At 33.7% G+C, this 17,277-nt stretch overlaps 1 protein-coding gene across 2 annotated transcripts in view; it reads right to left on the bottom strand.

The window, feature by feature from the left end:
- The window catches only part of CSMD3 (CUB and Sushi multiple domains 3), a 1,383,361-nt gene that overhangs the window by 471,929 nt on the left and 894,155 nt on the right, over positions 1 to 17,277 (bottom strand). For both annotated transcript variants that reach the window (XM_069601113.1, XM_069601114.1), the window contains 3 exons: positions 13,111 to 13,293; positions 9,120 to 9,446; positions 5,039 to 5,233 (listed from right to left, as the gene is read on the bottom strand). In XM_069601113.1, coding sequence (XP_069457214.1) covers positions 5,039 to 5,233; positions 9,120 to 9,446; positions 13,111 to 13,293 — 705 coding nt within the window. The remainder of the gene's footprint in view (positions 1 to 5,038; positions 5,234 to 9,119; positions 9,447 to 13,110; positions 13,294 to 17,277) is intronic.

The raw sequence follows: 17,277 nt of genomic DNA, 5'->3' as shown, positions 1-17,277 counted from the left end.
TACCACCAATTAATGCATCTATGGCAAACTCTTTATAATCTGTCATCTCTATGCCCAGGTCTCCAATTTGGAGAAAAATTGAGGGGTATAGTTAATGTCTGTGTATACAATGAATTTCCAAGCCTTCACAGTTACAATGCTATGAATGCATTTTCTGAAAATTAGGTAGTGAAGGACAGGAAACCCTGTCAGGCTGCAGTCCATGGGATTGCAAAAAGTCAGACATGACTGAATAACACCACCAACAACAAGCAGCTAAATTACTAGAAAAATTGCAGTGCCAGATGACAAAAAAGAATCAAATATAAGCAGAATGTCAGTGCAAAGTCAAAAGGACAGTGTAGACTGAGGTTGAAATTACCCCTCTGGGGGAAAATGCACAATTCTGGATAGGATATTTCAGCTGGACTCTAGGTGCCAGAGGATTGGACCTGAAAAACTTCACTGATTTACACAAATTCACAAAAATAAGGATCTCAGAAAGCATTTTCTTAAAATAACTATCTGGAACATTGTTCATAGGTAAGAACATCCAGTTTCCTGGGACATTTGTGCGTTTTCTCAAAAGGGAGGGGAGGTTGATATATGACTTCTAACCTGTTCCAGCAGCCTGACATACTCCCCAAAGGACTGGTTTCTGCTGTTGAATTTCCAATTAAAGTGCCTTAGTAACCATTAGTTCAAGCCATTTATCTCTTGGAATATGCTCTTTCAAATGTGCATGAAGAGACTGTATGTGCTAATGGGAACATCGTTGTCAGCTGTTAATGATATTCTTGCATTCTTGTTTATTATTGTTGTTAAACAGAGAAATGTTTGTTAACAAACATATCTCTATTAAAAGTGAGAAATAATACCTCATCCTTAAAAGGACAGACTGTTTTATTCAACCCACCTAATTTATTTCTGTTATTGTGTTGCTTTTGTAAGCACTGAGGTTATGACATGGAGTGTTTGGTGCTATTAGTGAACTCAGATCCATCAAAACCTCCACCTAATGGCACTTAGCCCTCACTAGAGGGCATAAATACCAAGATGAATTTGAATTGAGTGCAAGTGTTGGAACAATATGTTCTGGATATGCAGTAAACTCAGAAATATTTAAAACAAGACATAGCAAGGAAAAGGGACGAACGATATGGGCATCAGGAACACTTTTTAAGGAATATTTCTCTGTAGAAAATCATGAAAATCCCTGTGTCAACCCATTATAGGAGACCTATGATAACCATTCATCATGGCTCTAGGATGTATCTGTGAAGGAGACTCCATGCAGAGATTGGTCCTAGATAAAGCCAGTTTTATTCAGGTTACTGTCTAGGTGTGAGTGAAAGAGTCATTGATTGTTACTAAATTGAGTTAGGCAGACGGTTTGTGAAATTCAAAGTGAGTAATTCCAATGCTAATTATAAAAATTAACGTGTTCTGTTTTCCATCAGCAAAACTGAACAATCACAAGGTTTTATAAAGCATCTAATCCTTCTTCCTCATGAGGAAGTTTGATCATTCCATTCTAGAGAAAAAAGTTCAAAATTTAAAAAAGATAGCCTAAATCTATCCCTAGCTAATGCATCAGGGTTGAACTTTAGGTCAATGAATAAAATGTATAACCCAATTCTGTTAACAATTACATTTAAGCTATCTGAAATAAATCTTAGTTCAGCTATGGGATCATAGAACTGCAATATATTATGATTTCATCTCTCCCTTTTGGTTTGAACAATCCTTATTCAAGGTCTGTGGCAGATAAAAGGTTTCTTTTCTTCTTAAAGATGTTCCACAGTTTTAGGATTGAAGACTGGTTGACATGGGTGGATCATTAATTTGCCAATAATGCCTACATTTCTATACAATTGTGATAGAGAGGAGTTGGGTGGAGAGAGCAATCTTTAAGTGAATTGAAGCCCTGGATTTTCTTATAAAAACATTTTATAGTGACCTCCTTTGCTCTGTAAATTCTGATAAAAACAAATTATTTTCTATTTTCTAATTTTAACACATAGAAATCCATTGTTGTTGTTCAGTTGCTAAATTGTGTCTATTTAGTGACCACATGGACTGTGGGCCATCAGACTCTACTGTCCATGGGATTTCCTGGGCAAAAATACTGGAGTAGGTTGCCATTTCCTTCCCTACAGGATCTTCCCAACCCAGGGATTGAACCCACATCTCCTGCATTGGCAGGCTGAGTTCTTTACCACTCAGCAACCAGGGAAGCCCATAGAAATCCATACACATTAGCAACTTTTCACAATGCATTTGATTTTGTAGTTCTTTGTGTTTACAAAATCAATTGTAAGAGAAGGTTATTTCTATTAATTACAATATATAAACATGTACATATTTAATCTATATAAAATATTTGAGACAATGATAATTTTAAAAACAGCTAAAATATTAAGTATATATTGGAAACTGTGAGAGACTCCCAGAGGATAAACTATAATAAATAATAAGCAAAACTTTTTTTGTCAAAATATAAAAGGCTAAAGAACAAAGACTATAGGCAGAGAAGGCTCTCAGACATATTTCTTTGTGTGAGTTAGAGTGGCTATGTGGATACTTGGGGAATGGGGGAGGAAGAGTTGCACTAGTATATAACAGAAAGAAAGAAAGGAGAGAAGAGAGAAGAATGAACTTAGAAAAAGAAAAATAAAAAAAAAAGCTTTCCTCAGCTACTCTCAGGCTTGTTTTGTTAGTACCTAAATAGAATTCTGGAAAAACTAAAGGAAATCTTTAGAAACCTTAATTAGAGTCTTAGAAATGAAACCCACCATAGTTAGCTACACAGGAACTGACAGTAGTCTGTTTGATCCAGTGGAAACTGGCTCAAAACATAGCCTGGGATATGGCGGGTAATCTGGCAAGTGCCAGGGTAAGACTGCTTCCAGCCCACTACCATTCTGCCCTCCCTGGCTCCAGTCTTATCCTTGGTGATGTTCCCACTTAGTGTGGGATCCAGAAATTGGCAGGTGAGTCAACTGCATGTAATTTTACTCACAGATGCAGAAAAAAACATTCTCCTTTTAAAAATTTACAAAGTTCTCTTTAGGAATCTAAGACCCTGTTGGCCTGTGCCAAATGAGAATTCTGAATATTTTGTTTCACTTATTTTTAAAAGTTAAATGCCATTCATTTTTCATGGTGAAAAGTCTCATTGAAACTGCTCTCTCACATAAAGTAGCAATTCATCAAATGATCTCTTGATGTCAACCTCATTATTTTTTACTGCTCCATGCATCCAGGCACCAAACAGCACCTAAACCAATACCTAAGTTAGCCAAGCGAGCTCTCAGTGAGACCAGTTATCTGGAGGTGGACTCTATGTTTGTCCACTGAGACGGTAAATAACCTCGTGCTGGGAGGGGCTCAAGTCATGCCACTTCTAAACTGAAGCAGCTTCCTGTTGCCACAGGATAAATTTTAATCTGCTTAGTGCTGTTACAAAGTATTACATTATTTAGAGGCCTCTGAATTCATCAAGCCCCATCCCTCTATCTTCCAATCCCATCATACTGAACCAATGCTATGCCTTCTTCCTGAAACAAACTTTTATCTCCTACTTTTCCCTCAAATACTAATGCAGACTTTCCTGACTGATTTCCCAAGTCTAGGCTGGGCACTAGGTTAAAAGAATGATGAGCTCCGGGCAAAGCATTATGGAAAAACTTGAATGTTACTTTCAACTCTCTCCTTTTATTTTAGTCCTGCACTGTGCAGATTCATTATGCATTTTAAACATAATAGCATAGTCATAGCCTTGTCAGGGTAACCCCTATGAAGCCCATAATATTTGAGGTTTGGAAAAGAACAGTGAAGTCATCTAGTTTGGCCCTCTGATGTTAATATGAAGAAGTGATTAGAAAAGGAGGGAGGTGCAAATTGAAGGCACTAAGGGGAAAACTTAATTGCATGATCTAGATTATTTCATCATGATACATTATGAAAATGCTCAATTCAATGAAACTCAAAGTTTATAGGTAATAGCTGAATTATTCAATTAAATTGGTTATACGTTTAGAAACTATGTATTAAACACTCCCAATTTATTAGCTAGAAATTGAGAAAACAAAGGTCCAATGTCAGTCTGGACACAGCTAAGAAGAATATTTGGGAAAGCAAAGAAAATAAGAAACCACTCAAAACTGTCACTTAAAATCACTAAATGGTGATCTATTGAAAAGTGTTTAATGATTCTAGTTCATCTATGTCTTAGTAAAAGTTCTTTCATATATATTTTTTATAAAATGGTTATGTAACCTTAGAGTAGGAGGAAAATGTAATTCAAAATGTTAATTCCTACTGTGTCAATTCTAACTAAAACCCAACCCACATTCACTCTTACAGATTCTATATTAAAACACTAAATACTTGATATATAATATTATCCTTAAGATAATCATCTTTCCCTTTTATCAAGGATTTGTGAGTTTATGTGAGTATATATATTCAAAGATGTATCGATACTCACAAACACTGCACATATATACATATGCTATACATATATAACACATATTTTGTCTTGAACATTCTTGACTACATTATATTACATTCAAATCAAAATTTAAAAAAATGTTCAGTAAACTTCCTATAAAATTGTACATGTTAAATAACAGGTGCTTTAGCATAAACTTATTCATTGTTATTAATAATAATACATTTTTGAAAATAAATTTATATCATGAATAGTTAAAATACCAAGAAAAATATGACTGGAAACTATAAAGTTTACTCAGCTATAATTATGAAATATATTGAAGGTAACCTGCATGTGCAACTAATATTTACTATTTATTAGTGTATATCTTTTAATAAGCACTTCTTTTAAAAGGAGTTTCTAAAAGATTTCTAAAAGTTAAAATAATAAAGATAAAATAATAAATATTAAATGTGTAATTTACATACTATATGTCCAAAGAAAAAATACTAAATGATATTTTAAGATTACAACAGTCCTGGCAGAAAAATGCATTTCCTGTTATGGTTTCTAGTGCATTGTGATGATGGAATTGTATTTTTCACTGAGCATTGTGCTTACCTCCACATCTTGGAATTGGGCCACTCCACATCACTTTTCCATCCATAAGTATACATGTAATTGTTTCTGTTCCCTGGGTTTTAATAAATCCTTCTTCACAAATAACTGAAATCGAACTTCCTAATTGAAAGTTGTCCCCAAATCTCCTTGCATTGATCGGTATTCCAGGATCAGGACACTCATTATGTCCAAATGCTTGAGAACAGCAAAAGAGAAAAACATACAAACTAGTAGCATGAAACAGAACCTTGAGGATCTGGGTGATAAAAATTGATTTTTAGAAAGGTTATGTTCATTACTAGAAAAGACCTTATTAAAAACAAAACAAAACAAAACAAAAAACAAAATAGAGAGACTCTTCTCTGACCACACCTGTTTCTCTCTCTGATGTGTAATAGATGTATTGGTGTTAAAATAAGAACTGCACAATAAAATTACAACATTTCAAAATAGAATTGTTTCTGCTTATTTCTTGAAATCATTAGCTTTATCTAAGTAAAATTTCCAGGTTAAGCTGAAAAAAATTCCAATTAATGTGAGTACAGAACAGATTGACTATAGGTCCTTGAAAAGTTCTGTTGTGATTCATCATTTGGAATAAAGAGAGTCTCACTGTGAGAATTAACATGAAGTGTTTCAATCTAGGATGAAAGTCGTTCAATTTTTCAATAATTTTCCACATATCATTTATTCTCTGCCATCTAGGAAAAGGGAAGAGAGCTAATTCTTTTGCAATCACTATGTTCTAGGCACTGTGATAGAAGCTGTAGATATTATATATTATCACATCATTTAACATGTAGAACAGCCTGATAGCCATTTACTCTAAAGAGTAACATGAAATTCAGAAAAAGTATTACTAGTTTGCCTCAGATCATCAAGATACTATTGAAATGTATCCCCTGGTCTGACTTTAAATTTTTTCTCCACAACATATTCTGTCTTGGATCATTTGTCTCATGTCTCTCAAATGAATGCAAGTTTCTTGGTTCAGGGTCAGTACCTCATTTCACCTTGTCTCATACAGGATGTGTATTTAGCCCCATCCCAGCAAGTAGCAGAATTGTAAGGACAATGTGTTTACTTAAATTTCTCATAGATTATAGGTTACATGAGCCCTATAAATTTGCAACGTAAGTGTTTAAATTAGTATAATATAAATGGAAGAATATTTAAAGTAGCAAAGTCTAAATAAGTAAAATCTATTTCATGAGGCATATACAATTTGATATCATATTCATACTGCATGAGTACATGCAATTATTTCAATTTTTCACTAAATCATCACTGATATTGTTCATAACTTTTATAATTATATTGTCCATCTCCTCATTTTTAAGTTAAACAGTACAAAATAATATTAAGTGAAAGTGAAGTAGCTCAGTCATGTCTGACTCTTTGCGACCTCCATGGACTGTAGCCTACCAGGCTCATCTGTCCATGGGATTCTCCAGGCAAGGATAGTGGAGTCGGTTGCCATTTCCTTCTCCAGGGATCTTCCCGACCCAGGGATCGAACACGAGTCTCCTGCATTGCAGGCAGACAATTTACCATCTGAGCCACCAGGGAAGTTCTTTCACTTTCAATACAAAATAATATTAAGTAAATTCTAAAATGTATAAAATTTATTTTGCATGTACACTTATTTCTAATTTCTTTCTGTTGTGCTTTTTAAAAGCATAATTTTGATTAAGTCTGGTCGCTCCTGAATATAATATCTTCTGTATAATTTTTCAGGAAAAAACAATCAGTAGGAAGCATGGGAGTAAGAATTTGAATACAATGGGTTAAATCATTTACTAGAAAAATAGAACAAGGAACAAAATAAATATTTCCATAATATCTTCAAGGTACCATAAATATTAAAGTTAAAAACATTATGCATTTAAGGAAATTCCCTGGCAGTCAAGTGCTTAGGATTTGGTGGGACCCAGAGTTCATCTTAAAGTTGGAGAACTACGATCCCTGTTTAGCCAAAAACAAACAAACAAAAAAAAACAACCAGATATATGCATTTACAACAACATAAAAAGTGTAAATAGAAAAATGCATATATTCTCTATATTTATGCATATATATGAAACATTTTAAAAGGGACTTAAAGATAAAGTAACTAATTTATAGAGAGGGCCTATATAACATATCACGGCTAACTTAACTTGAACAATGTGTAATTACACATTGACAACTTTTGAGTGCCAGTATTCACTAAGAGTGTCATCTTGAAAAGACAATAACCACATTTAGTTACTAATTGACAAAGCTCAGCACTGAATGTGCTAGGGCAAGGGTTTGGGGGAGGAGGGCACAATTTTTTTCAAAGAGCAGGAAATTAAATTCTATTTTAATGTGACACAAATATTAACTCATCAAGTTGGTGAATGGAGTGTGGTACTTCTGCACATAAACAATAAAAATCACTGACATTCTATAGCTTCAGGTAATATATGTGGAAATAGAAGTATCAGTATGTACATTTGTTAACAAAACTAAGGTATTATCTTTATGTGATTCTTTTTCTATATTTATCCATGTTATTTTTGGAAAATAATATTCATCCTTTTGAAACACAAAAATTGTGGATGACAGACAATAGGTAAATAACCTCAAAGAATTCTTAAAACTAGAATAATAAAATGAGCACAGTAATACAAGAATTTTCAAGGGAATAGCTCAGAAGGCAACTAAACAATAACTGCTAATGTTTATTGAGCATTTATTAGGTATATATAATGAATTGTTTACATGCATTACCCTACTCTGATTAAATAAAATTCATATTTTATGGCATGATAAATATTTAAACATAGATTTTTTTTCCTCCACCTTCTTGGGCCTCTTTCCTCCTCTTCAGTGTATATTGTGCATCTGCATTAACCAGATCTCCTTAGGAGATACTGCTGCTGCTGCTGCTGCGTCACTTCAGTCGTGTCCAACTCTGTGCGACCTCATAGATGGCAGCCCACAAGGCTACCCCGTCCCTGGGATTTTCCAGGCAAGAACACTGGAGTGGGCTGCCATTTCCTTCTCTAATGCAAGAAAATGAGAAGTGAAAGTGAAGTCGCTCAGTCGGGTCTGACTCCTCACCATGGACTGCAGCCTACCAGGCTCCTCTGTCCATGGGATTTTCCAGGCAAGAGTACTGGAGTGGGTTGCCATCACCTTCTCCGCCTTAGGAGATAACATTCCTTCTTAATCTCCTTAATCACTTCTTAATCACTTCTTCTTAATCACCACTTGTTTTGTATATTGTTTCAAAAAATTGCCTAACTATGCTTTGACGTCTAACAGTGGAACAGTCCTCAGAGCTTTCTGAAAGACTGTCTCCCAGGTTATAATCCACAGGTTGTCTTCAAAAAAGTTTTTCATTTCTTTCTTATTTATATCAGCCAATACATTAGCTTATCCTATTAAATCTAAACCACTGATTATTTTTTTTTTTATTGACAACTCCTTACAAAAACTCAATATAACTTTATTGATGGGAATGCTGAGCCTCTGTTGTTAAACCTAAAAATGTATTACAGCAAAGCCAAGATTTGAAGTTCCATAGACTGATTTTAGAGCTGATCTTAATCACTAAGGTACCATCCACACAGTGGCTTTGCTAAGTCAATTTAGTAATCCACTGCCCCAAAATTAGTAATTTCCTTCTCTGTGATACTTTGATAGTCTAGTGAATTTTATCTTTGGAATTATAATTCTGTGTTGTCATTATTTGTTTAAAATTCTCTACTGATTTGAGTATCCTGAAGGAAGATATGTTTGCATACCAGTAACAGAGTAATACGTATAGTAGATGTCAGATTATGCTTATATGATTTCATAAAATAAGTTAATATATTGGCTGATATAAAATTATATTTGAAATATATCTCCTTAATATCATGCCTCTTAAAAGGAGAAATGACACAATGAATTAAAATATGGTTAGAATCAAGGACTAAAAGACCACCCTAATAGAAATTATACATATGGTGTGCTCAAATTTCCTTATCTGAGGAACAAGAGGGCTGTTTTGTATGATTTCCTTTCTAGTTCTAATTTATAGAAATATGTTATACAGAAAAATTAAACTTACTGTTGTAAGTGATGTTAAAGCCACGTCCTGACATTGAGTGGTCAGCTTGAAATTCCAACCGTAGTATATGACTATTGCTAGTAAGATGAGAAGGCACTTCAGCCCCAGTAAAGGTTCCAAGAATTGGGGAGTCTGGAGAGTCCCCGTCTTTAATAGCAAGGAAGTCAAACTGGGATTCCAGATCAAAGTCATTGAAAGAAAGGTGTATTCGACTTCCTGGATCAGAGATTATTGTCCAGATGCAATTTAAATTATTTCCATACCCTTCTGGATAATCAGGAGAAAGGACTGTTCCCATTGGTGCAGTAAAGTTAGAGAGGCAAGGAACTGTTAAAATAGGAGAATCATAAAATATAATAAATGCTCAAAAGTAATACAGTATCTCAATTTGCCATTGTTAATAATTATAATAATCAATTAGAAGTTTGAAAAAAATATTAAACAATGTAATCTGTCTTGTAAAACAGAAAAAAATTGTTACTGTTTGCACATTATTAGGGAAGGCAACTAGTACCTTGAATCACTGTATGTTAAATATGCACGAAAACATAACTAGAGTAATAATTTATTTTGACATTTATCATGTCTATGTTAGAGTATGGTGCAAAGTTTTACTTTCTGTACTTCAAAAAATATTGGAGAAGAATACAGACATTTCCATAGAAAGCTCACATAATGATTGAAAACAAACAAACAAAAATAACATGTAGGTACTAACATTACCAGGATGATACAACCTGAAGAAAACTTGCAGTAAGGGTAATAACTAGGTGAACTTGATTCCTATCATGGGCATGGAATGCTCTGATAGCTTCTAACACAGATAAGGAGATGAGTTACACACGAAAGTGGCTAACATTGGAAAGACAACTAAATAATAATTTTCATATCATAGTAAGGTTAGGCTTTATTCCCCCGCAGATTTTTTTTTTTAACTTAAAAAGAAATCTGATTTAAAGGTTCACACAGAAAAGTTAGAAAGCAGAGGAAGGATAAGAAAAAATGATCTATCACACAGGGGAAATCATAGTTTAAAAAAAGTATTATATTTTTCCAGTGTTTCTTCTTACGTATTTTCAAACAAAACTGAATTTATACAATTTTGTACCATACTTTATTGACAAAGGATGTGAACTTTGGCCCTCAGAATATTTTGCTAAATTCTTGTATATAAAAGTTGTATTATCTTATGCTTAAATATAACAAAAATGTATTAGATAGTGCAACACCCCTACTAGCATGAATACTGTTATTATCTGACCTTTTTATTTAATAAGAAGAATGATATCACAGTGTTTTAATTAGCACTGCTTTGCCTTCTAGTAAAGTTGAAGATTCTATCGGCATTATCTAAAGCTTAGTGGTATTTCAAGACTTTACTTCAAAATCTTTAAATCTAGGTATTCTTCCAAGAAGACAACCTTTGTCTAATATTGCAGAACCTATTAATGTAGCGTATTACATCAAAAATTGAAATATTTTAAATCATTTTAGTAGATGCTAATATTGTGTTTAATAGACTAATTTTAAATAATGCTGACTAGAACAAACTTTAAGAAAATCTAGAGAAAACTTTATGCAATTTTAAAAGGACTTAAGCCCTGAATTCTGATATATGGTAAATATGTAACAAGTAATAATTTCCTTTTTTAACCAACAATAGCTAATTTGAAAATGCAATTGAAAGATAGTTTATGAAGAAAAATAAAGTTATAAAGTACAGGACTATAAAAGGTAAGGACTAGAAATAGTCCTTACAAAAATATGAATAACTCATACAAAGAAAATTATAAACTTATTGAGAACAGGAAATTTTACAAGTGAAAAAGAGGTGCCATGGATGCCATGTTCCTGAATGAGAAAACATTATATTAAATATGTAAATTATATAGAAACTGCTTTTAAATTTCAATCAAAATCCTAACATAATCTCTTTAGAAACTTGATCTAATGTGTTGGCACAACTTGGCAAAAATAAAAAGGCAAGAATAGATATGAGAATTTTTACAAGTAAAGTGGCTACTAAGCATAATATTAAGTTATTACCATAAAATTAATATGGAATTCATAGATGTATAACACTAGATCAAAAGAAATTACATAAAAAATGCATTTGATATAATTAAGGGTTTAAAGTATTGTATCGTGTGTGTGCTCACTTGTTGTGTCCGACTTTTTGCGACTCTATGACCAGGTTCCTCTGTCCATTGGATTTCCCGGGCAAGAATACTAGAATAGCTTGCCATTTCCTTTTCCAGAGGATCTTTCTGTCCCAAGGATTGAACCCATGTCTCTTGCACTTCCTACATTAGCAGGCAGATTCTTTACCTGGGAAGCCTAAAGTATTGTGTAGATATCTACTTAGTCTGATAACAGAGATTAGCATGATAGATTTGGTCAGTCTTCCCTCATAGACTTGGAGCTTCCCCTATAGTTCAGTTGGTAAAGAATCCGCCTGCAATGCAGGAGATCCAGGTTTGATTCCTGGATCAGGGAAATCCCATGGAGAAGGAAATAGCAACCCACCCCAGTATTTTTGCCTGGAGAATCCCATGAAGAGGGGAGCCTGCCAGGTTACAGTTCATGGGGTCACAAGAGTCGGAGAGGACTTGGCGACTAAACACCACCACCCTCAGATGCAGATCATTAATTCAGAGATTAGGAAACTAACGTCTGTGGGCCAAATCTAGCCTGAATTCTACTTTTTCAAATGAAATTTTATTTGAATGTAATCTTGAACTTTCATTTTCCTATTGTCCATGAATGCATTTCCTGCTACACTGACAGAGTTTAGTTGCAAAAGGGACCCACATAACTTATAAAAGCAAAAGTGTTGACGAGTCCTCATACGTTCATTAGACATCTATGTTTATTAGAAATTTATTTATCACTTTAAAAAAATGCAATATAAATTTCTGCATGATATTTTTCAAATATTAGGAAATATTTGGCATCTATTCATTTAAAAAGTTCTCAGTACATGTTTAAAAATGCTAAAGAATTTTAAAATGTTAAAGAATCAACATTTCCAATAAAGGAAAATGTGTGTTTTGCAGCACAAATTAAAATTTAGATAAAATGCAGGTGTTGAAAAGTGCTAAATTTTTTTAACGTCAGTTATATTTTGAAGTAAGTTTTGTGCTAATGCCCTTGTAGGGAATAAAGGATTTCACAAATGAAAAGCATTATTATTACAAGAGTTGGATATGGATAAAAAACAAGAAAATTTTAAAATTATTTTTAAACAAGAAAATTATTTTTACTTTCATGATTATGAGCTTATATGTTACCATTTGTATTAAAAACTAAAATTCAGGTTTTCAATTATTGCATTCACACCTGGTAAGCTGTATTTGTTGGTAATGAAGATAGAATTTAATTTAACCTAAAAGTACATCAACAGATAAACAAATTATATTTTTGCTTCAGCTAAATTGAAATGCTTCAATGTATTTGAAGAAATACATTATTTTAATCCGAACATATTGTAGGCCATAAACATTAATGAATTTTATTCTGTGCAATATAAATAAATGGCACTTAACCATGCATTAGTGTGAGCATCTACAAGCAAAAATAAGTTAATGCATTATACATAGAATATAACCTTTAAATATTTTTAAGTGTTCCTGATTGCAAATAAGCATGTACTATCTCGTTAAAAATAAATGAGTCTATTAGAATTAGCTCAGATGTATAATTTCCATAAGAAGTATGCTATCTATAAAGTATAAAATGCCACCAATAAAGTGTTATGAGAACATATGGAAAATATACTTTGCAATTACCAAATGAACTATGTTAACTTTATTTAAATCTGCAAGGAAATTTATAGTTTGGCATAAACACACTTGTTAAAGAGAGTCCCAAAAAGTGCTACTCATTCAAAAATAATTACACAGTTCCAGTTCTTTGCAATTAATTACAAAAGCAATTATATGCAAGGACAGGGTAACATATGCTATCTGGAAGCAAAGCATTTGGTACTCACAGATACAGATGGGTATGTTTGCAGACCATTGGTTATTCTCTTGACAAACAATGGATTTCTCTCCAATTAATTCAAATCCAAACTGGCATTCGAACCTTAAAACATCACGGTTAGAAAATCCATCACCTTCCCTAATTCCATATAAGGGTGTACCAGGATCACCACAACTTTCTTTTTCAATTTCTGTAACAATAGATGATATGTCAGATTTCAAGGGTTTCAGGCATATGATATCCATATAGTCAATTTAGAGACATACATTCTCTATAGTTAGGATATTTCAGAGCAAAAGATGAAAATGTTCTCCCAATCTTAATCTTCTTTTGCTATGGTTAGGATGTAATTATCTTTAGGGAAGACTTAGTATTTTTCTCTTACTTTGAAGACAGGGAATCAAAGGTCTTCAGAGCTTATGTGGTTGTTCCTAACAGAATAATTATGAACAATAACCAGATTTTCTGTCTATACTATATACATATAGTATACATATTTACATATATATGTGTTTTCTTTAAATTTCAAAAACTTTTATTTTTGTAACCTGTACATGATATAGGAAATTGTTAGATTGAAACTAGAACACAGGGTAACATCCTCTGCCTCTGTGCTCCTACAACAATCAGTGAATTCCTTCCACATAGTATCTGCCATTCTTCCGGGTACTTGTTGGTTGAATTACCTTCCCCAACTAGACCCCTTGTAAAGCTCTTTAGAGCAGAGGTCAATTTAGTATTCCAGATTACCCTGATACATTTCTCAACAAATGTGTATTGGGTGAATTCAACTGAAGGAGTTTGAAAGAAAAAAATTCTCTTCAGAGCACATAAAAATACCCTTTCAACATATACTCAGTTCAGTTCAGTTGCTCAGTCGTGTCTGACTCTTTGTGATCTCATGAACTGCAGCACACCAGGCCTCTATCCATCACCAACTCCCGGAGTCCACCCAAACCCATGTCCATCGAGTTGGTGATACCATCCAACCATCTCATCCTCTGTCATCCCCGTCTCCTCCTGCTCTCAATCTTTCCCAGCATCAGGGTCTTTTCAAATGAGTCAGCTCTTTGCATGAGGTGTCCAAAGTATTGGAGTTTCAGCTTCAACATCAGTCCTTTCAATGAACACCCAGGACTGATCTCCTTTAGGATGGACAGGTTGGATCTCCTTGCAGTCCAAGGGACACTCAAGAGTCTTCTCCAACACCACAGTTCAAAGGCATCAATTCTTCGGCGCTCAGCTTTCTTCACAGTCCAACTCTCACATCCATACAAGACCACTGGAAAAACCATAGCCTTGACTAGACGGACCTTTGTTGACAAAGTAATGCTTTTTAATAAGCTGTCTAGGTTGCTCATAACTTTCCTTCCAAGGAGTAAGTGTTTTTTAATTTCATGGCTACAGTCACCATCTGCAGTGATTTTGGAGCCCAGAAAAATAAAGTCAGCCACTGTTTCCACTGTTTCCCCATCTATTTGCCATGAAGTGATGGGACTGGATGCCATGATCTTAGTTTTCTGAATGTTGAGCTTTAAGCCAACTTTTTCACTCTCCTCTTTCACTTTCATCAAGAGGCTCTTTAGTTCCTCTTCACTTTCTGCCATAAGGGTGGTGTCATCTGCATATCTGAGTGTATTGATATTTCTCCTGGCATCAGTGTCTTTTCATGTGCTCAAGGAAACTTCAAACATCTAGGACCTTCATTGTGGAGTTACGAGGCTAATTGTAGATTATTGTGATGATTGTTTTGGTTTTTAGTTACAGAAGATAGCATTAACATAGCCATCCTCAAACAACACCCAGAAATTAACATTAAAAAAAAAAAAACTTTGAGATAAAGTTATGATCTCTCTTGACACTCCAATGATCACACATTCCTGGTTCTTCTGTAATCAACCAGTACCAATTTGTCATGCATCTTTCTAGTTCTTTCCTCATGCTTTTACAATTATACACATACACACACATATAAAATACATATTATTATAAGCATCCATATTTGCATAAATATAAAAATCCTCTTCACAAAATCTATGTAGTGTTGCTTTGTATAAGTATTGTAACTTATACTGCAGTACACTCCCAGCATATTTTATAACAATAAAATGCTTTTTAATCAAACAATAATTTTGGAGATATTTTTGAATGCCCTTGTATCCTTAGCAGAAAACATAGATAGTTATCATGATTTCTTTAATACACTGGATTTGATTTGACATTTATTTCTTTCTGTGTCATAGGGACATTGTTCCTTTGGTCTAAATATTTTTGTTGTGCTGTTTCTATATAGACTTCATATTGAAGAAAGATTAGGAATTTTCCAGCATTCACTAGTCTTTTAAGCTAGGTTGTATAATAAGAAAATGATACCTGAGTGTTAGAATTTGCCAAAAAAATAAGCTGACTGAGTCTGGCATAATTTTGAGGTAGATATCTGACCAATGTTTCAATATCTTCTAAGGTTATTTTCCCATTTTAAAAAATTGGGGAGGATTTAACAACATAATATCACACACACACACACACACACACACACACACACACACACATATGTTAGAGAGGTGAAATTTTCCAAAATTTCCAAGTTGATAGTTTAGCAGGGGTAGAATTGTGTTATACAATCTTTAAATATATCTTTATAAAGATAAATCATTAATTTTCTTACTCCTAATGCCAAGTTATTTGTGATTAGTCTTCCAGTTTTCTTTTCTTCACATTTACAAAACATTGTCAAATTTACTAGTCTACTCAACTTCAACTCTTTTGCATTATTTTGCTATTCTTTCTCCACCTTCTTAAGCTTAAGTTTTAGGATTTGTTTCTATATTAGTTTATTTTCAGCCCTTCTTGTTTCCTTAAAAATATGCTTTTTAGTCTATAAATTTTCTTCAGAGTACTGCTTCTGTACTTAGAGCTTCTGTTGCTGCTGTTGTTCACTTCTAAATAGTTTATTGTTTCCATCTTCATTTCCTCTTTAAATCATAAACAGTTTCAATGTGCTTTTAAATTTATGGGTCTAGGCTATCATTTTGTTGCTGATTTCTAGTGTTATTGCTTTAATAATCAGTATAAGTATATCCAGGTCTCACAGTGGATAAATCAGTAAAACATATTCAATTCAATTTGATATATTTGTCAAACTGAAATAACTGATGTCCTTAATTATCTTTTGTCCACCCTCTCCAACATTTTTTTAAATAACTGTTGAAATTCCAAATAAAGTATGAATTTTGCCAGATTTCTTTGTAGTTCAATCAAGCTCACTTGCATAGTTCACATCACATTGAGTCATTCAATTTATTCAGCAAATATCTGAGGACCTATGATGTGCTAGATTCTCTTTTAGGTATTATGTGGGATAGATCAATGAATAAACAGATAATAATTCCTACTTCTTAATAGTGTATATTCCACTGGAAGTTCACAAATAATAATAAATAAAAGTCTTATTTTAGAAGGTGATATGTGCTATGGTGGTGGTACACTTTTATTTATACTTAAAATATGTTGCAATTTCTTGAATATTTTTGTGATTTGTTACTTTTTATTATTTCATAACCTATTATTTGGAGAAGGCAATGGAACCCCACTCCAGTATTCTTGCCTGGAAAATCCCATGGATGGAGGAGCCTGGTAGGCTGCAGTCCATGGCGTCGCTGAGAGTTGGACACAACTCAGTGACTTCACTTTCACTTTTCACTTTTCACTTTCATGCATCAGAGAAGGAAATGGCAACCCACTCCAGTGTTCTTGCCTGGAGAATCCCAGGGACGGTGGAGCCTGGTGGGCTGCTGTCTATGGGGTCACACAGAGGTGGACATGACTGAAGTGACTTACCAGCAGCAGCAGCAGCAGCAGCAGCAGCAACCTATTATTTTTTTTCTTGGACATAATTTCTCCCTTTATTTTTATGAGGATATCTAGCATAGTCATTTCAATTAAAAAAATGTTTTTATCTGTTTCCTTGGGTATAAGCAGAAGTCTGCTTCAAGTGTAGCAGACTAAAGTTTCTTCTGAAGCAGCATATTTGAAAATGTATTTGATTAATCATAATGGTTGTCAAGCCTACAATGACAAGTGCAGGAGGCAATTATTTGAAGGCAATTATTTGAATGAGTGGTCAAATAAGTGTTTTTATTGGCTTGCTTCTGTAAACTTCAGGCTTATTTCT

The sequence above is a fragment of the Ovis canadensis genome, chromosome 9 (assembly GCF_042477335.2).
Source record: "Ovis canadensis isolate MfBH-ARS-UI-01 breed Bighorn chromosome 9, ARS-UI_OviCan_v2, whole genome shotgun sequence".
NCBI lineage: Eukaryota > Metazoa > Chordata > Mammalia > Artiodactyla > Bovidae > Ovis > Ovis canadensis.
This window is presented reverse-complemented; position numbering and strand designations above follow the sequence as displayed.